Here is a 25,428-nt window from a genome sequence, read left to right on the forward strand (position 1 = left end):
AAGGGGGAGAAGAGCAAGATCACAGGAGGAATTAGAAGTAGAGAGTGTAGCGGCTAAGAATGCAGGAGGCAGATGGTGTCCAGAGAATGTAGGAGGAAAGGCTAAAGGTGAAAGCACAGGATTAAGGAGAGAAGATGCAGTGAAACAGCACAAGATGGAGAAGAGAGAGAAAAAGATTTGCAGTAGATGGAGAAAAGAGTAAAGGAGGGAGAATGCAACTGGAAGGGGAGAGGCAAGAAAGTGTACAGGATGAAAATGAAGAGAAGAGAAAACAGGAGAAATTGGAGGAACAGGAAGAAGAAAGGCAGGGGAAAGGGAGAAAGGAGTAATGAAAAATGCACTGCTGAAGGCAAGGGAAAGAAATCCAAAACAGAAGAGGCAAGAAGGGACAGCAAAGAGAGAACATGAAAAACAAATGCAGAAATTACCAGAGAGTAAGAAAATAAATATATGCTGAGCCAGGAAGTCAATCCAGAGACAGCAAAGGTAGGAAATGTTATTGCCTGAAAGATATTAATCAACTAATTAATGGAAAACATCCTGAGACCTGATTCAAAGTATCAATGCCTGGATTTATCTCCTACAGGAAGAATTTACTTGTAGGATCTTGCTGAACTGAATTGCTTAATCTGGCATGCAGTTAATTCCCTTCTCTGCAGAACATATTACCTTGAACGTTGACATTGTCTCTTTATATTTTGTGGTAACAAAATGTACTTATAGCTATCAGGAGATTTTCTGTTTTTGGAATAGATTGTTACATATGTTTCTCTATCTCCCTATTAAATGCCTGCTTACAGCTATCACTTTAAACAATTTAAAATTGCTAAATATTTTATTGCATGTACATTTTTCTTTTTTGGTGGGGAGGGAAGGTCGTGAAGAGAAAGAGATACATGAATGGGTGTTAGTGAGCGAGAGGGGGGAGGGGGCAAAAAGAGGCCAGTGGTGGCAAGAATGTGCCTGTGGGCCTGAGCCCAAACTCTTTTTAGGTACCAGACACCACATCTAGTGCTGGCTCCTAGGAACCCGTTGTTAAGCTTGTTTTGTGATGAGAAAGAGCGTCTTACTGAACAGAGCAGCCCTAGATAAGAAAATTATCAGTGAGAGACCCTTGATAAGAAATTGTTGCTACTTCATTGGAAGTAGCACCTGGAATTGGGGGAAAAGAAAAATTAAGACAGGACTGGGAGAAAGGCGTACATGATACATGGAGAAAAGAAAGGAAAGAAAAGCTGAGTTAAATGAGAAAAGTTTGGAGAGAGACAAAAAGGCATATGGATTCTTAACATCCCTCATTTACTCTAGATTATGGATTTTGTGTTTCCTATACCAGAAGAACATTTTTGTATCCTCAGCATGCAGTGTTGGTTTTCAAAATATTTATTTGTTTGCATGATGAAATAATCATTTCTTTTGCAGCAAAGAACAAAACCTAACATGACAGGTTTGCTCTAAACTGTGGTAGTCTTGGCTTGGTTCTCCTGATAGCTGTTGCCTATGTCTGCATCTTGGATGTGGCACAGCACAGGATATGGTCTGTCCCCTTGGAGCAGAGCTGCAGTTGCGGTGTTTTTCTTGATTTCACTTCATCTATGCAGTGTTCTATGTTGGAATTCAGTTTCTTAAGATCCTTATGAAATGGGCATCTATTATATTATGGAAGGATTGTATGATTAAGCTGTAAAACGTTTTGGTTTTCACTATTTCTTGCTGGAGCCACCTAGCAAATGAAACTTTAATGATAGCATCTTATTTGAGTCTAGTGTGAACTGACCATTTTTGTCCTTCCTAGCCTTACTTTGTCCTGAAGAAAAATAGTTGGAACCAGGTTGTTGTGGCAGGGCCGGATTTAAGATTTTGGCGCCCAAAGGCAGAGTGCCATGGTGGTGTTCTGTGCCAGCACCTGACCCTAAAGCAAGCAGCAGCAGAATCCTCTTTGGCCTGGACATTTGGTATCATTGGCAGTAGCCTGTGTTGCCTGTACCTAAACCTGGGCCTGTTTGATGGGCATGTGTAGACCTAGAAAAGCAACATATTTCTCCCCAGACTTTCTTTGCTTCCTTGTTAGGTTATATTTGAAGATTGTACACGGAGTTATTCAGCAGCTGTGTAAATGACCAAAAGCTGTGCTGCAGGAAACATAAGAGTCAGCTCTGCTCAGGGAATACTTGTTTTTTTTTTTCCCCATGGAAATGTGTTCAGATGCACAATTCCAAATTTCACAGAGTAGAGGCCTGAATAAATATTAAAAATATTGCTGGTATTTCTAAGATTTATATATGGCTCACACCGAAGCCACTTCCTCGCTTTAAACATCAGTCAGGATGGGAGACTGATTGTGGGTATAAATGATCAGAGACTCAATGGCTAGGCTGCTATAAAGCTATAGTGAAGAGTTCTATTTCTGCTAGTGTAGTAGAGACTAATTATAAACTTTTGTATTGCTGGTACATGACCCCAGCCAGACTACATAAGATCTTCCCTGATCAATCCAATCAATGTTAGCGAAAGTGTAGTCAGGAGGGAACATTCTATCATGTATGGTGGACGTACCCAAAAATTATTCCCTTCTGGAGGTTGATAGCAACAGTGCTTTCAGAGCTGATAGAATTGAACATCCCCTATGTATCTGAGATATTCCTTCTCTCTAAATACCCAGAAGCATGGCCTAGAGATCAAACAGCTTTAGTCAACCATATATTTTGGGGGGCACGTCAAGAATTGGTGGCCTGCTGGAAATGTGATCGCCTTCCTACGAAGGAGTCACTAAGTTCACTATTGGTCATATTTCACTGCCATACAGAGGGATACTGTTGCTTGCCATGTTCGGATATGGGAACCTCTTTTGAGATGGTATAAGCGGTAAGAACATACTATATCAGTACGAGCCATGCCAAGAGTGGTACAGAGTTTGATTTACAAGGGCTTTATTCTTTCTCATCATGGTGGTTTATACACGATACATGTGATGTTAATTATGTTGTCTGCTATGTCTTCATGGCCTTAAATTCTCTCACACCTTAGGTTGGACTCTAAATGGAAAAATTGGGAAAAACAATTGATGTTAGTACTTTTATTTATATGTATTTTGACTTGAATTTGATCAATGTTGATGATAACAAATTGATGTTATCTGATGGCTACTGCATATTTTGTCATTATGCTAACATTAATGAAAAAAATTTAAATACAAAAAAAAATATTGCTGGTATTATCATATTGCTAAGTACTTCGGCAGTATATTTTTAAAAACATATTTGATACTTTCCAAAAATTTTACAATGTTACTGCTTGACAGTTTTAATCTGGAAAATGTAGGAGAGAGAAGTTAGTGTTGATAGATAGGAAGCAGACATATGCTCATAGGATTCCTGCTGGCAGCAACATTTGTGAAAAGACTTGAGATTATTAATTTAATGCTACTCACAACATAGACAATTTTGTAGTGAAGAAAATGAAGAAATAACAAACTTATGGAAACAGAGACATTGAAACCAACAGAAAATAAAATGGAGGTTGAAAAGAAGCAGCCCTAATTAATCAGGCTTTCCACTAAGGCCGTACTTTTCATAATATTTTAGAACATAAGAAATTGCCATACTGGGTTAGACCAAGGGTCCATCATGCCCAGCATCCTGTTTCCAATAGTGGCCAATCCAGGCCACAAGTACCTGGCAAGTATCCAAACTCTAAATAGTTCCCATGCTACTGATGTCAGTAATAGCAGTGGGTATTCCCTAAGTCAACTTGATTAATAACAGTTAATGGACTTCTCCAAGAACTTATCCAAACCTTTTTTAAAGCCAGCTACACTAACTGCACTAACCATATCCTCTGGCAACAAATTCCAGAGATAAGTTGTACATTGAGCGTGAAAGAATTTTTTCCTATTAGTTTTAAATGTGCTACTTGCTAACTTCATAGAGTGCTCCCTAGTCCTTCTATTATCCAAAAAAGTAAATAACCGCTTAACATCTACCCATTCTTGACCTTTATCATATCTCCCCTCAGCCGTCTCTTCTCCAAGCTGAACAGCCCTGACCTCTTTAGTCTTTCCTCATAGAGGAGCTGTTCCATCCCCTTTATCATTTTGGTTGCCCTTCTCTGTACCTTCTCCAGTGCAACTATATCTTTTTTTTGAGATGCATTGACAAGAATTGTACACAGTATTGAAGGTGTAGTCTCACCATGGTATGATACAGAGGCATTATGACATTAACATTTTATTCACTATTCCCTTCCTAATAATTCCTAACATTGTTTGCTTGTTGACACTTGCAGCACACTGAGTCTACTATTTCAATGTATCATCTTCTATGCTGCCTAGATCTTTTTTCTGGGTGGTAGGTGCTAATATGGAACCTAACATCGTGTTACTACAGCATGGGTTATTTTTCCCTTTATGCAACACCTTGCACTTGTCCACATTAAATTTTATCTGCCATTTAGATGCCCAATCTTCCAGTCTCACATGGTCCTATTGCAATTTATCCCAATCCATTTGTGATTTAACTACTCTGAATAATTTTGTGTCATCTGCAAATTTGATTACCTCACTCATCTTATTCCTCTCCAGATAATTTAAAAATATATTGAAAAGCACCTGTCCAAGTACAGATCCCTGAGGTACTCCACTGTTTACCCTCTTCCACTGAGAAAATTGACCATTTAATCATACTCTGTTTCCTGTCTTTTAACCGGTTTGTAATTCACGAAAGAACATTGCCTCCTATCCCATGACTTTTTTTTAGTTTTCTTAGAAGCCTCTCATGAGAGACTTTGTCAAACGTGTTCTGAAAATCCAAATACACTACACTACTGGTTCACCCCTATCCATATGCATGTATTTATTTATTAATTCTTAAAAAAAAAAAAAAAAAAGTAGATTTGTAAGGCAAGACTTCCTTTGGGTAAATCCATGTTGACTATGTTTCATTAAACCATGTCTTTCAATATGCTCTGTGATTTTGATCTTTAGAATAGTTTCCACTATTTTTCCTGGCACTGAATTCAGGCTCAGTGGTCTGTAGTTTCCTGGATCATCCCTGGAGCCCTTTTTAAATATTGGAGTTACATTGGCCACCCTCCAGTCTGCAGGTACAATGGAAGATTTCAATGATTGGTTACAAATTTTAACTAATAGATATGAAATTTCATTTTCGAGTTCCTTCAGAACCCTGGGATGCATATCATCTGGTCCAGGTGGTTTGCTACTCTGTCATCAGTCTGGCCTACTACATCTTCTAGGTTCACAATGATTTGGTTCAGTTCATCTGACTCATCCCCTATGAAAAGCATTTCTGGAACCGGTATCTCCCCAACATCCTCATTAGTAAGCATAGAAGCAAAGAAATCATTTAGTCTTTCTGCAATGGCCATATCTTCCCTAAGAGCCCTTTTAACCCCTTGGTCATCTAGTGGTCCAAACAATTCCCTCACAAGTTTCTTGCTTTGGATATATTTTTAAAAGTTTTGGCCTTTACAGTCACCTTCATTTCAAATTCTTCTTAGCCTCCCTTAGCCATGTTTTACACTTAATTTGACAATGCTTATGCTTTTTTTTTCCTATTTTTTTCAGATGGATCCTTCTTCAAATTTTTGAGGGTTGTTTTTTGGGCTAAAATAGTCTCTTGCACCTCACTTTTTAACCATGCTGGTAATCGTTTGCCTTCCTTCCACCTTTCTTAATGCATGGAATACATCTGAACTGTGCTTCTAAGACTGTATTTTTAAACAATGTCCATGCCTGTTGTAGTCTTTTAACCTTTGCAGCTGCACCTTTCAGTTTTTTCTAACTATTTTCCTCATTTTATCAGTTTCCCTTTTTAAAATTTAGTGTTAGAGCTATAGACTTACATATTGTCCTCCTTTCAGTCATTAATTCAAATTTGATCATATTATGATCACTTTTGCCAAGTGGCCCCACCACAGTTACCTCTTTCACCAAATCTGCGTTCCACTAAGAATTCAATCTAAAATAGCTCCCTCTCTCGTTGGTACCTAACCAGTTGCTCCATGAAGTAGTCGTTTATTCCATCCAGGAACTTTGTCTCTAGCATGTCCTGTTACATTTACCCAGTCAATATTGGGGTAATTGAAATCTGTCAAAAGGGAGGGAAACTGATTTTTAATTCAAAATATTGCCTATAGTGACGGTGTCATCAAGCCAGGCATTGTGATTCAAACCTAAATCCAACCGGACTTCTAATCATTCACCATCACTTTAAAAAATCTTTAATTATTTTTGTATGAAAACTATTTTTGTGTATTTTTTTCTTTTTCAATATCATAAAAAATAGTCCAAAAGACTTCTGTATTTCACTCCATTGATAACGTGAAGATAAGAAATAGCAAGCATTCTCTCAATGCATAATATAAATAGTAGAGATGTGAATCGTGCCTCGATCGTCTTAACGTTCGATTTCGGCTGGGAGGGGGAGGGAATCGTATTGTTGCCGTTTGGGTGTGTAAACTATCGTGAAAATCGTTAAAATCGTGAGCCAGCACACTAAAACCCCCTAAAACCCACCCCCGACCCTTTAAATTAAATTCCCCACCCTCCTGAACCCCCCCCCCCCCCAATGCTTTAAATTACCTGGGGATCCAGCGGTGGTCCAGAACGGCGGCGGTCCGGAACGGCCCCCTCAATTGAATCCTGTTGTCTTCAGCCGGCGCCATTTTGCAAAATGGCCACCGCAAAATGGCGGCGGCCATAGACCAAAACGATTCGACGCAGGAGGTCGTTCCGGACCCCCGCTGGACTTTTGGCAAGTCTTGTGGGGGTCAGGAGGCCCCCCCAAGCTGGCCAAAAGTTCCTGGGAGTCCAGCGGGGTTCCGGGAGCGATTTCTTGCTGCGAATCGTTTTCCGTACGGAAAATGGCGCCGGCAGGAGATCGACTGCAGGAGGTCGTTCAGCGGCGGTCCGGAACCCCCGCTGAACGACCTCCTGCAGTCGATCTCCTGCGGGCGCCATTTTCCGTACGGAAAACGATTCGCAGCAAGAAATCGCTCCCAGAACCCCGCTGGACTCCCAGGAACTTTTGGCCAGCTTGGGGGGGCCTCCTGACCCCCACAAGACTTGCCAAAAGTCCAGCGGGGGTCCGGAACGACCTCCTGCGTCGAATCGTTTTGGTCTATGGCCGCCGCCATTTTGCGGTGGCCATTTTGCAAAATGGCGCCGGCTGAAGACAACAGGATTCAATTGAGGGGGCCGTTCCGGACCGCCGCCGTTCTGGACCACCGCTGGATCCCCAGGTAATTTAAAGCATTGGGGGGGGGGTTCAGGAGGGTGGGGGATTTAATTTAAAGGGTCGGGGGTGGGTTTTAGGGGGTTTTAGTGTGCCGGTTTTCCTGCCCTCCCCCTTCCCCCGATTTACGATTTTTTAACGATAAATCGGGGGAATTGGTATTGTATCGTGGCCCTAACGATTTTTGACGATTTAAAATATATCGGACGATATTTTAAATCGTCAAAAAACGATTCACATCCCTAATAAATAGCGCCCAACACGGCCGATGTTTCGCTTAACAAAGCTTCCTCAGGGGCATCTAGATAACATCAGCATAGGAGTATTTGCCGATTCAAAATGGACACGAAGTCTCAATCATACACAAAAATAGTTTTCATACAAAAATAATTAAAGATTTTTTAAAGTGATGGTGAATGATTAGAAGTCCGGTTGGATTTAGGTTTGAATCACAATGTCTGGCTTGATGACACCGTCACTATAGGCAATATTTTGAATTAAAAATCAGTTTCCCTCCCTTTTGACAGTTTTCCTACTGGGTTACTGTGTTGACTCTCCTTAATATAAATTTGGTAATTGAAATCTCCCATTATTATTGCACTGCCAAATTGGTTAGCTTCCCTGATTTCTCATAGCATTTTATCATCTGTCTGACCATTTTGGCCACATGCACAGTAGTATACGCCTATCACTATACTCTTACCCAACACACATGGGATTTCTACACATTTAGATTCTACTGAGCATTTAGTTTTTCGTATGATCTTTACCCTGTTAGACTCTATACCCTCTCGGACATAAAGTGCCACACCCCCACCAAGCTGATCCTTCCTGTCATTGCGATATAATTTGTACCCTGATATAGCACTGTCTCATTAGTTATCCTCTTTCCAACAAGTCTCTGTGATGCCAATTATGTCTATCTCATCATTTACTGCTATACACTCTAACTCTCTCCCATCTTACTACTTAGATTTCTAGCATTGGCATACAGACATTTCAAAGTGCATTTTTGTTTGTATTAACAACCTTTTTTTCAGTTGATAGGGATAATTTGGAATTCTTTAGCTCAGGTGATTCTTTAAATATAGGCACATGTACTACGTTTGCTTTTATTGGAACCTCTGTTGCGATGCTCTAACTCTTCTGAATCATTAGTATCCTTCAAAGATACATTCCTCTTAACCATGCACTGCTGAGTGACTGTCTGCTTTCCCCTTTTTCTAGTTTGAAAGCTGCTCTATTTCCTTTTTAAAAGTTAGTGCCAGCAGCCTGGTTCCACTTTGCTTAAAGTGGAGGCCATCCTTTCGGAAAAGTCTCCCCCTTTCCCCAAAGGTTCCTCAGTTCCTTACAAAACTGAATCCCTCTTCCTTGCACCATCATCTCATCCACACATTGAGACTCCGGAGCTCTGCCTGCCTCGGGTGACCTGCACATGGAACAGGAAGCATTTCAGAGAATGCTACCCTGGAGATTCTGGATTTCAGCTTTCTACCTAAAACCTAAATTTGGCTTCCTGATCCTCTCTAACATTTTCCTACATCGGTGCCCACATGTACCACGACAGCCGGCTCCTCCCCAGCACTGTCTTTAATCCTATCTAGGTGACACATGAGGTCCGCCACCTTCGCACCAGGCAGGCAAGTTACCAGGTGGTCCTCACGTCCATCAGCCACCCAGCTCTTTACATTTCTAATAATCGAATCACCAACTATGATGGCCAACCTAACCCTTCTCTCCTGGGCAATAGTTCTGGGAGACTTGGCATCAGTGTGAAAGGTCAACGCATCACCTGGAGAGCAGGTCCTTGCTACAGGATCACTTCCTGCTGCACCAGACTGATGTTCTCCAACTGAGACCTTTCTGATCCAAGGTAGTACTGGAGCTGCCAGACTGGATTTGGGACTTGTTTACTATGATATCTAATTACTTAGAATCTCCTCTCCCTCTTTTTGGGATTATGTGCTAAAATTTGTGGGTTTTTTTATTTTAGGTTTCTTTGTGGTAGTTTGATTATCTGATATTTCTTTGAAATCTCGACATTTATGTTAAACAAGAGTTTCTTATGATGTATGTTAAATTCTAATAAAAAGTTACAAGAAAAGAAATGGAGCAGCCCATGCTCATAATGTCAGAGGAGTTTGTAAAACTTCTTGCTAAGTATGTAGCAGCTGTATTGGAAGATAAGATGGTGAAATTTCAATAGACTATGGAAGAATTTAAGACAACTGTAACAGAATTACTGCAAACGAGAACAAATCTGTGGCACAGGAAGATTTAATAGAAAATGTATAAATGCAATTGAAAATATTGCAAAAAAAAAAAGAGAACTGCTGGAAGAGAGTAGTTGACAAAGAAAACGGGAATCGATGAAACATAGGGCCTCATTTTCTAAAGTATCGCAGGCCTGCGATACTTTAGAAAAATGCGGTAATGAGGGACAGGGGGCGGTCCTGCGCTAGCCGGCAGTGATCGCTGCCAGCATCACGCCCAATAACTCCACCATAGATGGTGGAGTTATTGGGTGTGAAATAGGCAGCCAAAAGGCCCTTACCTTTTCGCTGTCCATGCCGTCGTCACAGAGGCGGCCCCGGTGACGCCCCAACTCCTCCTCTTTCGGGGCCGACTCCGCCCCAATGTAGGTAACACAGGCATGCGCTACCTTCGCTAGCTATCACAGGCTTGTGCTGTTAGCGCAAGCCTGCGATAGCCTTAGAAAATAAGGCCCATAGTCACTTTATTGAGGTCCTAGAGACTTTAAAAGTTCGGGATCTGCAACATTTATTCGAGAAATTTGAATATACTGCCTCCTGACTTACTCCCATGTTTGTACAACTTTGCTTTGAAATATAATATGGAAAATCATTTTTTTCATGCAATAAAAGTTTACATTTACAATTTTCTAGTTGTTCTTTAGAAACATCAGATTGACATCTAAAATTTTCTCCCATAGCTTTAATCAACTCTTGTGTTGCACTGCAGATGTCATATCAGATCTATTCTATATAGATTTCACTGGCTCCCAGTGGAAAGCAGGGTAAAATTTAAAATGCTCTGCTTTGTCTTCAAAGTCTTGAATAAACAGGCCCCTGAATACCTCTTTCTTCTCTCCACTTACATGCCATTAAAGGAACTCCTGTCCACTGAAATGACTCTTCTTTCCTCCACTGACTGCTGTCATATTGTCCTGCATGAGACTCTGTGCTTTCAACTTTGCACACCAAAGATTTGAAACAAAATACCATTAATCCTGCACCTGGAGCCATGCTACATTAAGTTCAGGAAGAAAGCTAAGGCGTAGCTTTTCAGTCAGACCTTCCTCCTAAGACCCACATCTTCGGCCTAGCTTCATAAACTCCAAACGAGTGTCTGTGTTATAACCAACTGGGTCTTGAAACTATTTACAAATAGGTCTTCCTATGCTGGATCCCAGTAATATGTTAATTGCAAATTCTGATTCAGTTGTGTGCTGTTCTATTGCCTTTGTTCATTTAACTTTATTGTAATCTGCCTTGAGACCAACTTTGGGAAAAGGTAGAATATCAAATGTTCGTAAATAAAGAAAAGAGAGAAATTAAAATAATGTTCAGAACATTTTATGCTGTTTGAAACTTCAGATGAGATTAGAAAACATTTTTATGAAGTTCCTATTTTGTCTTTTTAGACCTTAAAATACTAATAATCAAATTACTTTGGAAATTGAAAAATGTTATGTCATTAATAAAAATACTGGGGCCTGATGGATATGGTGGAGAGATTTATAAGTATCTGATGCAGCAGATTTCCCTTCATTTGGAATCAGTGCTTCAAACTATGTTAGAGAAAGGCCCCGTACCATCCAATCAAAATATGCTGTGTATTATGATGCTGCCAAAAAAGATAGAGACCTGCTCCTTCCATCTTCTTATTACCCAATTGCCCTTCTCATTCAAGATGGCAAATTATTGGCCAAAGTACTATTGGAGAGATTTGAAAACCCTCAAAGGTGTTACACTCAGATCAGGTAGGAGGAAGACAGGCAAATAGTTTTAGGAGGATCATGGCAGAATTCCATCAGATTACTGATTGGCTTAGATGTGTAAAAAGCCTTTGACAAAGTAGGCTGGGCATATCTATTTTGGATATTAAACAAATCTGGATTTAATGTTTCTTTTGGAGAATGTTAAGAAACTATACCAAAACCCTATAGCAAGAATTTTGATTACTGAAGAAGTCACTGAAGAATTTGGATTATTTTTTCTCACAGGACAAGCAAGATGGTAGTCCTCACATATGGGTGACATCATCATCATTGGTGCCCGGACTGTACTCGCACCATGTCTATCACAGACCCTCATGGAGTCTGTGTTTTGTGTCTAGGCCGTGAGCATGATGTCCTAACTTGCACCAAGTGTGCCCTCATGACACCTAAGGGTCGCAAAGCCAGAATGGAGAAGGTGGGACTCCTCTTCCGTGCTCACACCTCGACGCCGTCCATCGCATCGACGTCCTCTGAACCGGCACCGTCTAAGTCGGTCCATCGACAACCGTCCGGTGACCACCTGCCATCGACGTCTTCACGGCCATCGACTCCCATACCTCCCCCTCAAGATCGAGGGGATCATAGGGAGAAGCATCGGCATCGTAGGTCTCAGACCGTCGAGGGAGCAAAATCATCAACCTCGCCACCGTCCAAGCCACCGTTGAAGAAGCCCCGTCCAGGAGTGGCACCGACCACTCCTGCGACCGGGACATCGAGGCCACCCTCACCCGATCAGGGTTTGGGAGTCGCGATTCCGCCTGTAAAGGTGGTCCCTCCGACTGTGCCTCAGCCTCCCTCTTCCGTCACGGAGCCGGAGCTGATTGCCCCAGGTCTCCAGGAAGAACTGGACCGGCTGGTCCAGGAGGCCATCGACAAAGCGATGCAACGGCTCCAGGTCCCTCCGACACCAGCACCGAGAGTGGAACCGGTTACCGACCCGATTCCAGCAGCACTGGCACCGCTGCTTTCCCGGATGGAGGCGCTCATGACTGCCCTTCCACCGGTGCTTCCCGGGTCTCTGATTGGCTCCGGTGCCATCCCCGATGACTGCTTCATCGGGAGGAGAAACACCGTTCCGCATTCCTCCGTCAGGGGTAGTGCCTCAGCCATCGATGCCATGCCGTCCCTCGCCACCAATTCACTCATCGGGGGCGATACGCACATCGGCGCCATCGATGCCGGCACCGATGCCCCCCAAGGTGTCCGCGGTGCCCTTGGCGATTCCTTCAATTTTCTCGGAGCCTCAGCCGGCCCCTTCGGGTATCCAACCACCCTCTCGTCCTACAGGTCAGCCTTCTGATCCTTATGACTCTTGGGGTGATGATACCTCCACAGACACCGATGATTTACCTTCACTTCCTTCTCCTACTGAAAGTAGAAAGCGTTCTCCTCCAGAGGACCTCTCTTTCATTAATTTTGTGAAGGAAATGTCTAAGATGGTCCCTTTTCAACTTCAGACGGAACAAGATGATAGACACCAGATGATGGAGCTTCTCCAATTCCTGGATGCCCCTAAAGTGATCACCTCTATTCCCATTCATCAAGTTCTTCTTGATCTCCTGAAAAAGAATTGGGAAAATCCTGGATCCGTAGCCCCAGTACACAGGAAGGCTGACACTACTTATCTAGTACAGTAAGCCCCAGGCTTTCAAAAGTCTCAGCTTGACCACCACTCAGTTGTGGTAGAGTCAGCTCAGAAGAAGGCAAAAAGAACGAAGCCACACTCCTCTATCCCTCCTGTCAAGGAACACAAGTTCCTAGACAATATTGGTCGACGAGTGTTCCAAGGGGCCATGCTCTTCTCTAGAATTGCTGCTTACCAGCTGTATATGACCCAATACAATAGGGTCATTTTCAAACAGATACAAGACTTCTCTGAAACCCTGCCTGACCAATTCCAAGAACATCTTCAAACCCTTGTCAACAAGGGCTTTGAAGCAGGGAAACATGAAATAAGAACAGCTTACGATATCTTCGACACCTCCACTAGAGTGTCTGCGACTGCCATTTCGGCACGGCGTTGGGCCTGGCTCAAGTCTTCAGACCTTCGCCCAGAAGTACAAGACAGGCTCTCCGACCTGCCTGTATTGGTGACAATCTATTTGGTGAACAGATTCAGCAAATAGTGGCTGAGTTAAAGGATCATCATGAGACCCTCAAACAGCTCTCATCGATACCTTCTGACTTCCCATCTAGACAGCCCTCCAAGAAGGACCCTAAGAAGTCTTTCTTCCGGCCAAGGAAGTACTATCCTCCACCGACAAGGACCCGAGTGATGAGGACCTATCATAAATCCCAGCCTCGCAAGCAAAAGTCACAAGCAGCTCCCCAACCGGGGCCTGCTTCAGGCTTTTGACTTTCACTTGAGAGCAGCAGCCTGATCCCTCTGCCAGGCATACCAGTGGGAGGTCGACTATGCCACTTTCATGGAATGTGGCAAACCATCACAACTGACCAATGGGTGCTGGCAATCATTGCTCAGGGTTACCATCTGAATTTTCTTGCTGTCCCATTGGACTCCTCACCGCTACAAGTGTGGGGAGTATCCGACCAATCTGTCCTTCTGGAGCAGGAGGTCTCCCTTCTTCTCCAGTTAAGAGCAATAGAACCCGTTCCTCTTTCGCAGCAAGGCCTAGGGTTCTATTCCCGGTACTTTTTGATTTCCAAAAAATCCGGGGGCCTTCGTCCAATTCTGGACCTACGTGCCCTCAACAAGTACCTCCAGCGGGAAAAGTTCAAAATGGTAACCTTGGGCTCACTTCTACCTCTTCTACAAAGAGGAGATTGGCTCTGCTCTCTAGACCTCCAGGACTCATACACCCACATTGCGATAGCTCCAGCTCATCGCAAGTACCTCCGGTTTTTAGTAGGCCCAAAGCACTATCAATACCGGGTGCTTCCATTCGGCCTAGTGTCAGCTCCATGAGTCTTTACCAAATGTCTCGTAGTTGTCGCAGCCTTCCTCCGGAAAGAAGGTGTTCACGACTACCCCTATTTGGACGACTGGTTAATCAGGACCCCAACCCAGCAAGCAGCTCGATCGTCCCTGAATTTGACCCTACACACTCTAATTTCTCTAGGATTTATCGTCAATTTCGAGAAATCCTATTTAGTCCCATCTCAAACCTTGTCTTTCATTGGGGCAGACTTGGACACTTTATAGGCAAAAGCCTTCCTACCTCAACAACGAGTTCAAACCCTCGTGTCTCTCGCTCACCAGTTGCAGTCTCAGTACACAGCGACTGCTCGGCAATTCCTTGTCCTTCTCGGACACATGGCGTCCTCAGTCCATCTCACTCCAATGGCTTGTCTGGCCATGAGAGTCATGCATTGGACTTTACGGTCACAATGGACTCAAGCGACTCAGCCTCTCTCAACAATTGTCCACATCACCGATGCACTCCGTCTGTCTCTCGCCTGGTGGAAAGATCAGAAAAATCTCCTCCAGGGACAACTTTTCATCTACCAGATCCTCAACTCATTCTCACCACCGACGCTTCCAACCTCTGCTGGGGAGCTCATGTAAACGATCTACAGACACAAGGATCTTGGTCTCAAGAGGAATCCAAACACCAAATAAATTTCCTGGAGCTTCGAGCAATGCGATATGCTCTCAGAGCTTTTCAGGACTACCTATCAAATCACGTCATCCTGATTCAGACGGACAACCAGGTGGTCATGTGGTACATAAACAAACAGGGAGGCACAGGCTCCTTCCTGCTGTGTCAGGAGGCCGCTCAGATTTGGGCGGAAGCACTCTCCCACTCGATATACCTCAGGGCAACCTACTTGCCGGGAGTAGACAATGTTTTGGCGGACAAACTGAGTCGTGTCTTCCAACCGCACGAGTAGTCGCTCAATCCCTCAGTAGCGACCTCTCTCTTCCAACACTGGGGTTATCCCCAAATAGACCTCTTTGCGTCCCCTCAGAACCACAAAGTAGACAATTACTGCTCCCTCATTCGGAGCGAGCACTCACAGCCCAGAGATGCATTCTCCCTTTCGTGGGCAGCCGGGCTGCTTTATGCATTCCCTCCACTTCCTCTTCTCTTGAAGACTCTCGTGGATGGAGTTGGCAACTCAGAAGAAACATTTTACTGACAATTAAGGCTCAGATTGTGAAACAATGTTTGGACGTTAGGGGAGAGGCTTTGATGGCCAGTCCCATTTTTTTTTTTTTGTTGTGTGTAGAAAAGGATTAATGTTTACGGTCAACCTTCCTATAGTGTTTGTATCTTGTGTGATATATAAATTGGGCTTGAGATCTGTGTGACCGGATGAGTGCGTGTGACTACTCCACAAAAAAATTAGACAAATTCCTTTGATGTTAAAAGTATAAAATCCTTTGCTCAATAATTGTTAGTTATAAGTTGCTGTATGCTGTGGCCATTAATTAACTATATAGTTATAGTGTAAAGTAATCTTCTCAAATTCTCAGTGTCTACCTAAATTCTTTTTTCTTTTTGGGAAAAAGTGGTGGGTGGAGGAATGCGGTGATTAGGAAAGGAAGGGGCAGTGCAGTGTCAATGTATATTGAGTTGAGAAAAAAAATATTATAATAGCATAGTATAATATGGGAAACGTTAATATAACTGAATGATATTGGTCTCCCAGAGTAACTAGTGGATTGATAACTTTGCAATGGAATTGACAATAGAGCATATGACCTATTAATGTATGCAGGTTCATAGCATCTCAGTATGTTTACATCTCAGAAAGATGTAATTGAAGATTCATCACTCGGCTTCTATAGATTAAAGTAGACATTATAAAATGGGTCGTCTTGATGTAAAAACATATTTAAATGTATTAAATGTAAAACTAGTAAAAGCACATTTTTGCATAATTTGTACCCATGTAAGGAAGTACAATGCTTCTGGAAATATTCAGGGAATTGCAGAGGTTATTCAAAGAAGATGTGGTGGTGCATGGACACTCCAGGGTGTGAGAGAGATGGAAGATGGTATTTCCAGTAAGAATAAACACTTAATAGACCTAGCATTTATAGTAACTAGGAAATATATACTTTCTAAAAGGATAGAAGAATATCTACCTACTAAGGATTTATGGATATCTTTAACAATGAAAATGTTTCAGATGGAAAAAATGACTATATGTAGGGACCTTCATTTTCAGTTATTTTATTTTTTTCTAGGAGTTTCAATGTTATAACAAACAAATCTGTGGAAAGATTACATTGCTATAACAAATAGTGAAAATCCACTGACTTTTTTTGTTATAATATTGAAATTCCCAAGAAAAATAACATAAAAACTGAAAACAAAGGTACTTAACTTTATGATAAGGAATGCACATGGATTTTGAAAAACCTATTACTCTTTAGCAATCATTTATTTAAAGCCTCTCAAATGATATTAGACAGTGGTGTTTGCTATGTCAAAAATTTCATTGGAGACATAGATAGGATTCATGATTATTCCTATTGATGCATAGACCCAGAAAATAAAAGTACAGTTACGTGTTTTGTGTGTATAAAAACATAAGAAATGTCATGCTGGTTCAGACCAGAGTCTTATTGAGCCCAGCAATTCTGTCTCTGATAGTGGCCAGTCCAGGTCACAAGCACCTAACAGATCCCATTAAGTAGATCTATTTCCTGTTAAGGCTAACAACTGCATAGGGGACTGCTCATCTTTATCTAGATGTTTTATACCTTTAAAATAATCTAAAAGGTTAGTAAAGTAAGACTTTATTTTGCTAAAACCATGTTGACTCTTCCCCATTAAGTCATGTCTATCTATATGACCAGAGATTTTGTTTTCAAGAATTGCTTCTTCCATTTTGCTCGACACCGACATCAGATTTATCAAGCTATAGTTTCCCAGAGCCATTTTAAAAAATTGGCATCACATTGACTACCCTCCAGTCTTAAGGTATTATGGCTGTTTTAAATGATAGGTTATAGATTATTAGTAACAATTTGCAGTTTCATATTTAAGTTCTTTTAGAATACTGAATGGATGCCATCTGATCCTGGTGATTTGTTACTCTTTTGTTTGTCATTTTGATCTATTACATCTTCCATTATCACAGAGATGTATTTTAGTTACTCAAAATCACCAACATTAAAGAATCTTTCTAGGGTAAATATGTTCCCAGTATCCACCTCAGTAAAGAGTGAGGCAAAGAATTCATTTAGTTTTTTTTCTATTTCCTTGTCCTCGCTGACCATCCCTTTTACCCCTCAGTTATCTAGCAGCCTAACTGACTCCCTCACAGATTTTTTGCTTCAGATGTACTTGAAAAAATTGTATTAATTTTTGCTTCTGGCAAGCTTCTTTTCAAATTGTCTCTTGACTTGTCTTACTACTGTGTAACACCTAACTTGCCTAACTTGAGTCCGTTTTCATTTTTTGAATTATGTCCTTTTGGCTTTAACTGCCTCTTTCATCTCACTAGTAGACCATTCTAGTAGTTGTTTGGTCTTCCTTCAACCTTTTTTAATGCATGGAACACAATTTATCTGGGTTTCCAAGATGCTATTTTTAATCCATGTCCACGCCTCATGCAAACATTTAATCTTTGCAACTGCTCCTTTTAGTTTTTTCTAATTTCCTCATTCCCTTTTTTGAAGTTATATGCTACAGCAATAGTTTTATGTACTGTCCTCCCTCCGATGATTGATTGTTAATTTGATTGCATTTGATCACTATTGCTAAGTTGCTCCATCATAGTAACCCTTTATACCATGTCCTGCATTCCACTGAGGACTAAATCTAAAGTAGTTTCCCATCTCATTGATTGTAGGATCAGCTGCTTCATGAAGCAGACATTTGTGGCAACTAAAAACTTAACCTCTCTAGCATGTCCCAATAAGACATTATCAAAATTAGTACTGCAGTTATTGAAATCTCCTATAATTTATTGTCTTGCCAATTTTATTTACCTTTCCAATTTCAGCTAGCATTTCACAGTCTGTTTCTTTGCGTTGGCCAGGTGGATGGTAGTATTCACCCACTGCCATACTCTTACCTGTCACACATTTTTACTGCAGAATTTTTATCATGCTTAACTCTATGCATACAGTGTCACCCTTCCAACAATTTGATCTGCCTTGTCATGTCAATATAATTTATACCCTGGTATCACAGTGTCCCATTGGTTATCCTTCTCCGTTCGCGGCACACAAGGGCCTTCCATCTTCACCACGAGCGGAGCACACTCCGTTCACGGCACACAGGGGCCTTCCTTTTTTGACGCAAACGGCATCTTCGCCGTGAGCTGAGTGCGTCCCGTAGCACATGTGGGCCTTCATCTTCACACGCTCCGTTTGCGGCATGCCAAGGTCTCCTCTGCTATTTTCTGCGCAGAATTTGGCAATTCTGCGCAAATTCTGCGTTCCGCAGTAGTGCAGAATTTCCCCAGGACTAGGTTACGTCCACCCAAGCTTTGAATTGTAACCAGTTGCAGGTCTGGGTGTGAAATGAATCCAAAAAGATCATCCTGGACAAGGGCATTGAAATAGCCCAAACCTACACTGTGAAAGCTGTAGCAGTAGGAGATTCCACGCAGAAGGACTCCACCACAATGATCGACTCATTGCTGTTTAACTTCAGGGGCTCCCAGTTTTTCCTATACCCCTGCATGACCCATGTCCCTTCCATGAATAGTCATGACAGTTAGCCCCGGATGACACTGAAGATGTCCGGAAGCATGTTCTTAAGACTCCAATAAAAAGAAACAGTATTGCCCCAAATGTTCCGGAGGTGTGTACTGAGGAGCCTGCATGATGACACTGGGCACCTGGGGATAGAGCGGACTACTGAACTGGTGTAAGCCTGCTTTTATTGGCCTCAGCTGTTGACTGATGTGGAGGCCTATGTGAAAGACCTGCAGAAAATATATTATATAAGACTCTGCCTGCTAGAGCAGTTCCAATGATTACCATCACCAGCAAGGGTCTGCTCAACTTGGTCTGTATTGCCTTCCAGAGCTTAGAAAATGACATCACAATATTGACAACATACTAGAAGTCACTAGAAATGCTCAGGCATTTCCCACTAAAGATCAGCAAGCCATTACTGTGGCCAAGGTACTGTGGGAGAAGGATTTTGTTCATTATTGTTTCTCCAACTATATCCATTTAGATCAAGGGTGAGACTTCGAGAAATGGTTCAGGTCTTTGGAATTGAGAAGTCAGACATTACTCCATATCACCCTCAATGTGTTTCAGTCAAACCCTGTTAAACATCCTTGGTACGTTGTGTCCCAGGCATAAATTGCAATGGCGTTGGCATGTAAGCAGGTTCGTTCACACACATAATTGCACCAAGATACTAGATACTCACCCTGCTACCTCATATTTGGTAGGGAGGCCAGATTGCCAGTGAATGTGTGCTTTGGGGTAACTCCTGATGGCAACTTAAAAAAAAAAAAAAAAAAGAGCTGAAGTACATCGAGCATCAAAAAGAGCAATTGAACTTGGCTGCCAGACAGCTGCTGAGGCTGCAGTAAGCCAAAATGCCAGTAACAAAGTCCGATATGCTAGAGTCAAAAGTCAGGAGCTGAATGATGGAAACCGAACCTTGGGTATCCCGGCGAAGTATAAACTGGCAAATCGGTGGTACAAAGAACCATATGATATTTCTTCTAGCTATCATTACTTCCCATATACCGCATGCAGCCTGAGAATGGACAAGGTCCCAAAGAACTCTACACTGAAGCCATCTGCTTCCCATAGGCAGTTGGTACAGTTGCTCTCCACTGTATCTGTTCCTTCTTCTGGACCTGTCAATCACAGAGACCCCACTGACTGAGGAGCTAGAGAGGTAATCCATCTATCAATACCAGAATGGCCCCCAGCTAGCAATCCGAGCCCTCAGACAGTGAGGGCTCGCAGTCCGAAATGAACTATTCTGTTGCATGTTCAGGGAGAGAGACTTCTGACCCCATTGAATTGTGAGGTTATTTATCAAAGCACCAGCAGCAGAGCTGTCTGTTGCAACCTTCCCTAGGCCCACCAAAGTCCCAGCTAAATTTCTCTTTGCACCAATTCAAGAACCGTCCTCACTAATAGCTTCCCAACCAATCGATAGATCAGGGGAATCCTCCTCAGAAGAGTTGGAGGTACCTTCAATTATAATGATTCTCAGTCCCTTAATGGAGAAAGGTACAAGGGGAAGGCACATAGAAACATGATAAACCCAATGAGATGCCCCATGTTGCCTTGAGATTCCCTAACCCAAGTGATAGAGTTGACAATAATCCACAAAGTGCGAATAATGTGGGAAGGCATGACCCTATAGGAAAATGGGTCATTAAGCCAGTGCAGAAACTCACATACGATACCTTAGAGGAACACTTTGAGATCCCATGGTCAGTATCCTCCTGGGGAGTGGTAGCAAATATAAAATGGACACTCGACTTATTTATTATGATTGATTGCAATATTGCTGTATTTCTTTAGTCAATTTTGTGAAGGTATTAGGCAGAAATACTATGTCTGTCTAATACCTGCTCACCCCTCTGAAGGTGAGCAGGCCCTCACCTTCAGAGGGGTGAGGGTCTGCTCTTTTGGGTGGGGGGTGGGGGAGAGATGTGACAGTCACTATGGATGGCTGTCCCTGTCTCCTGGAGCTTACCTGAAGCTAAGTTGCCAGTTAACAAAGATTTTTGGGTGTTGTCCTCACTTCCTTTTCCTGCCCCGAGACAGTTTCAGTGATGCATATTGCTGTCTCGCTATGTTCTGCCAGAATTACTTCTTGTTTCTAAGTAAACGAGGTTGCTCTCTTCTTACGGGTATTGTGAATGGTTTTTACAAGTACTAAAATAAGTAAGGGTCCACAAAGATCAATATCGGTATGGTATCGGGTGATAGGGACATTGTCTTCATTCCTCTCAGGTAACGCACCCAAAGATAATTCATATTGGTATTTGTTTCAGATACAACCATAAGCTTGCTGGGCCGACTGGATGGACCGTTTGGTCTTTTTCTGCCATCATTTCTATGTTTCTATTTGTAACTTCTCATGCAGTACCCCCATTCCTATATATAGGAATGGGGGTACTTAAAAGTATTCATATTTAAAAGTATTCATATTTAAAAGTATTCATATTTAAGTGAATACTTTTAAGTAAATGTCCCCCAATACCTCCTTAGCTCTACAATTTGATAGTGACTGTACCTATCATCAACTGTATATAGTTGCATCTATTCATGTTCTCTCACTCCTATCAGTCCAACCTTTGCCCTTCCCCTTAGCCCCCCCCCTCCCACTCTTCCGTTTTCCTCCCTTCCCACTCCCCTCCCCTGTACTATTTCTCTATTGTTCTATTGTTTTATCTATTTATCATTTTTACTGTTTTATTGTTATATTGTAACTTTCCTCCTTTGAGTTTTTTTGTAAACCGGCATGATGTGTTTCACGAATGTCGGTAAATAAAAGTTAATAAATAAATAAATAAATATAGGGATAATATATATATATTCTAGGCAAAGGGGGTCTACAAATGCAGTTTGAATGTGGGTATAAGTAAGAAAATGTATGGTGCAGAGAGATGAATTGTTAAGGATGTTTGTATACTGTATTTACTGTACTAAATATTTGTTGAACAAACTATTTTTTGTGTTTCATGACTAATGAATAGCTGCATCATCTTCTGTTCATTAAAAGTTATTTAAAAGAAAATATAGAAGAGGGCAAATGCGTATATCGTTGGAATTCCATATATTGTGATGCCTGAGAGAGGTGAGGCTGTCACTATTCCTTGGGAATGGATGGATGAACATTTAGTCCTGTATTCAGTCAGCAGTACCAGCTCTTGACTATATTCATTCTTTGTATTAACTAGCTGCTAGTGGGGCCCTTATACATGACAGTGAGTTTGTGTATTTTTAATCAAAAATCGGCGTACATTTAAAGTTCAACTGATTTCCGTCATCACTGGTTTTCTTCTGTCTGAAATTCTTTAGCATTTCTTGGGATGACTAATGTTTATTTCTATGTTTTTATTTCCCTTCTGTTTTGTAGTGGTTATGACTTTGGCTACCTAATCAAAATCTTAACAAACTCTAACTTGCCTGAGGAAGAAGTGGACTTCTTTGAAATTCTACGACTATTTTTCCCTATAATTTATGATGTGAAGTATCTCATGAAGAGCTGCAAAAACCTCAAGGTAGAAGACATGATATATCAAACTGAATTTACTTCTAGGACTCTGCTAAACAAAGACAAAAGCAAAGCAGAGTTATGTATCAAGGGATACTAGAACTGTATGTAAAGGCTCATTCTTAACATGATAAATAAGATTTATAGTTCTCACGTTGTTTACCCCTTGCCTTCCATTTATAAAACCTGTCTGATCAGGGTGTATTAATTGGGGCAGAATGTTTTTAAGCTTGTTTGCTAAAACCTTGGCCAAAATCTTTATATCAATGTTGAGTAACAGAATCGGTCTATAGGAATGCGAAGCCATTGGATCTTCCCCTCATTAGGTAGAGCTACAATAGTTGCATTGCTTAAAGAACACAGCATAGATGCTCTTAATAACACATCATTGAAATTATTCGCTAACTTGGGAGCCAGTGTGGGTGCAAAGAATTTGAAAAGGACATGTTGAAACCATCCTCATCAGGACTACCTGAGCTCAGGTTTTTAATTGCGCACACTACTTCATCACTGGAAATTGTGCCTTTTCCCCCTCACTTAGAGCCCTGTAGATACCCCTTTAAGATTTCCTCAAACTCTCAATGTGTAAAATCCACCGTAGAGGTATATGATGAGTTATAAAAATCAGCAAATGTTTTACAAATTGCCTGACTGAATGAGATCAACCCTGAAGATTCGGTTCTTAAAAATTTCACTAACCTATCATTTTCTACCTTTTTTAACCTGTAAGCTAACAACTTATCTGCTTTTATTATCCATAGCATAATATCTTTTTGCTTTGTTCTTATCAAACTGTAAACTACATATCTGCCTAAATGCTGCTTTAACTGCTCTTGAACATGGATTAACCTGTTCCCAACCACCATGGATGCCCCCTTCTTATTTTGTAATTCTAACTCTTTTAATGCTCTCCTTAGAATACTCTTCTTTTTTTTTTTTTAAATTTATGGCCTAAAAGCTTGCATGAATACCAAAGAGTGATGTATTTACCTTTGAGAACGACCTTCACGTTGTACCAAATGATATGCTTTGCCGTTCCTGGGATTTCATTAAGGTGAAAAAAAATCCTGCAATTCTCAATGAATTGTCTCCACAGCGGAAGGATCCCTGAGTAGAGTGGGATCTAAGCATCAATCTGCCCAGCCACACAAGAGGATACTCAACTAACAATGATTACTGGAGCATGATCGGAACAATTTCCCCCTTTTTTTTATATGTGTATGTTATATTTGTTATAAATAGAGTTGCACTGGTATATTAAACTTTTCCATTTTTTAAATTATATACAGTAAGGAGTTTTGCGTGTAGAAAACAGGAGTACTGCTTAGCACCCTCGCCTGGAAATCCAATACAAATGACGGCATTAAGCAGTATTCCCCGATGCAGAGAGATTACATCTGGCCAGTGCACCTCTTATAGCTCGGGAAATGTAATTCCAGGTCAGAACTGGAGTTAAATTTTCAGTGCTATTGCGCTGGCACTTAAAACCCCTGAAAAAAAGGGAAAAAATGTTTTTTAAAAGTTTTTAAATGTCCACAGATAAGTACCAACTTATCCAGGGAGATGACGCAGCTCTGCTGCCACTTGCCTGGATAAGTACTGACTTATCTAGCTATCTTGGGCAGTTTACCGCTATTTAACCGGATAGATACTTATCCAACTAAGCAGCAGTCACCTGTGCCAGATAACTGGATAAATAAGTATCTGGTAAGTGGCAGCGGCTGCTGTCACTTGTGGTCATCAGGGATGCCCCCCCCCCTTTCCTGAGTTAAAATATACATTGGACCTGTTCCCAATGCATATTTTACTCTCAACATGCTTTTTTGAACTCTGATACATTTGCATTTCATTAGTTTACTACATTGGGAGTTAAAAAAAAAACAGTTAAAAATATGCACATTCTTTGTAGGGTATGATACATTTTATTGGACTAATGCAAAGATGTTGTACGTGAACTTTCAAGACCACACAAGTTCTTTCCTTCCTCAGATGTCATTGTCCGGCTGGCTGAGATTTAGATATAGGCCGCGTTTCTTGCTTTCCTTTCCTCTGTTTGGTAGAGTTGGATGGGATGTGTGTGTGTGTGTGTGTCTGTCTGTCTCTGTTTGTGTCTGTCTCCGTGGTGCCTTTCTTGTTTAACCCAGCCTCCATGATTCTTTCCCAGTTGTGAGCTTTCATTAAGCAGGCCTGGCAATCTGGGAACCTAGATAAATGGACACGGACCCCTCAGCGGGGAGGTGCTAGGTTCCCTTTTATCCTCCTTTCCTCTGCTCCCATAATGGTGAGACTTGTTTCTGAAAGCGGCATTAGCCAAGGCTCACTGTGCTGCCACCTGCTGATGTTCAAAATACATATTTTTATTTAATTTACTTAAAAAAAAATCTTGTAGCCCACTACCTCGTAAAATACAGTTCAGCGCAGAGAACACTTTAACAATAATTGTACAATTTACATAACATATAATAAAACACATTAAGGTCAATCAATTAATTAAATAGAAAATACGCATACGCCTTTCAAAAAAAGAATGTTTTCAACCCCTTCCTAAATTTTATCAAATCTTTTTCTAGCCATAATGCATCAGGAAGTGAATTACATAATACAGGAGTTGCATAAGTTACTGCCCGTTTCCCTATATAATCAGATTTTACCCCGAATTTGAGGGAACCGCCAATTGACCGGCTCCCTCAGATCGTAAAGTTTGTTCACACTCATACTGCTTACATCTATTCTTTAATGTATTGCATCTCACTGAGTATAACAATTTGTGAATTATGACAAGTAATTTGAAATGCGAATGACTCCTTATCGGGAGCCAATGCAATTTCCCTAAAACTGGGATTATGTGATCACAGTACACACTGCCGCTAATAATTCTAGTGCAGCAGGTTGAAGCGATTTATCTATCAGGCCCCACCTCAAAGACTATTACAGTAGTCTAATGGTCCTATCACTAGAGCCTGGACTACTGTTCAAAACAATTGGTCAGGTAAAAGAAATTTAAATGGCTTCACTAACTTTAATTTAA

General features: G+C 41.4%; 1 protein-coding gene across 8 annotated transcripts in view; it reads left to right on the top strand.

Annotated features, from left to right (window-relative positions):
- CNOT7 (CCR4-NOT transcription complex subunit 7) overlaps positions 1-25,428 on the top strand; it is a 218,359-nt gene that overhangs the window by 185,515 nt on the left and 7,416 nt on the right. For all 8 annotated transcript variants that reach the window (XR_003854333.1, XR_003854335.1, XR_003854334.1 and 5 more), the window contains one exon: positions 22,263-22,407. Coding sequence is in view for 5 of the 8 variants with exons in the window: in XM_029587137.1 (XP_029442997.1) it covers positions 22,263-22,407 (145 nt within the window). In the remaining 3 variants the exon portion in view is untranslated. The remainder of the gene's footprint in view (positions 1-22,262; positions 22,408-25,428) is intronic.

This window comes from Rhinatrema bivittatum, chromosome 1 (assembly GCF_901001135.1).
Source record: "Rhinatrema bivittatum chromosome 1, aRhiBiv1.1, whole genome shotgun sequence".
NCBI lineage: Eukaryota > Metazoa > Chordata > Amphibia > Gymnophiona > Rhinatrematidae > Rhinatrema > Rhinatrema bivittatum.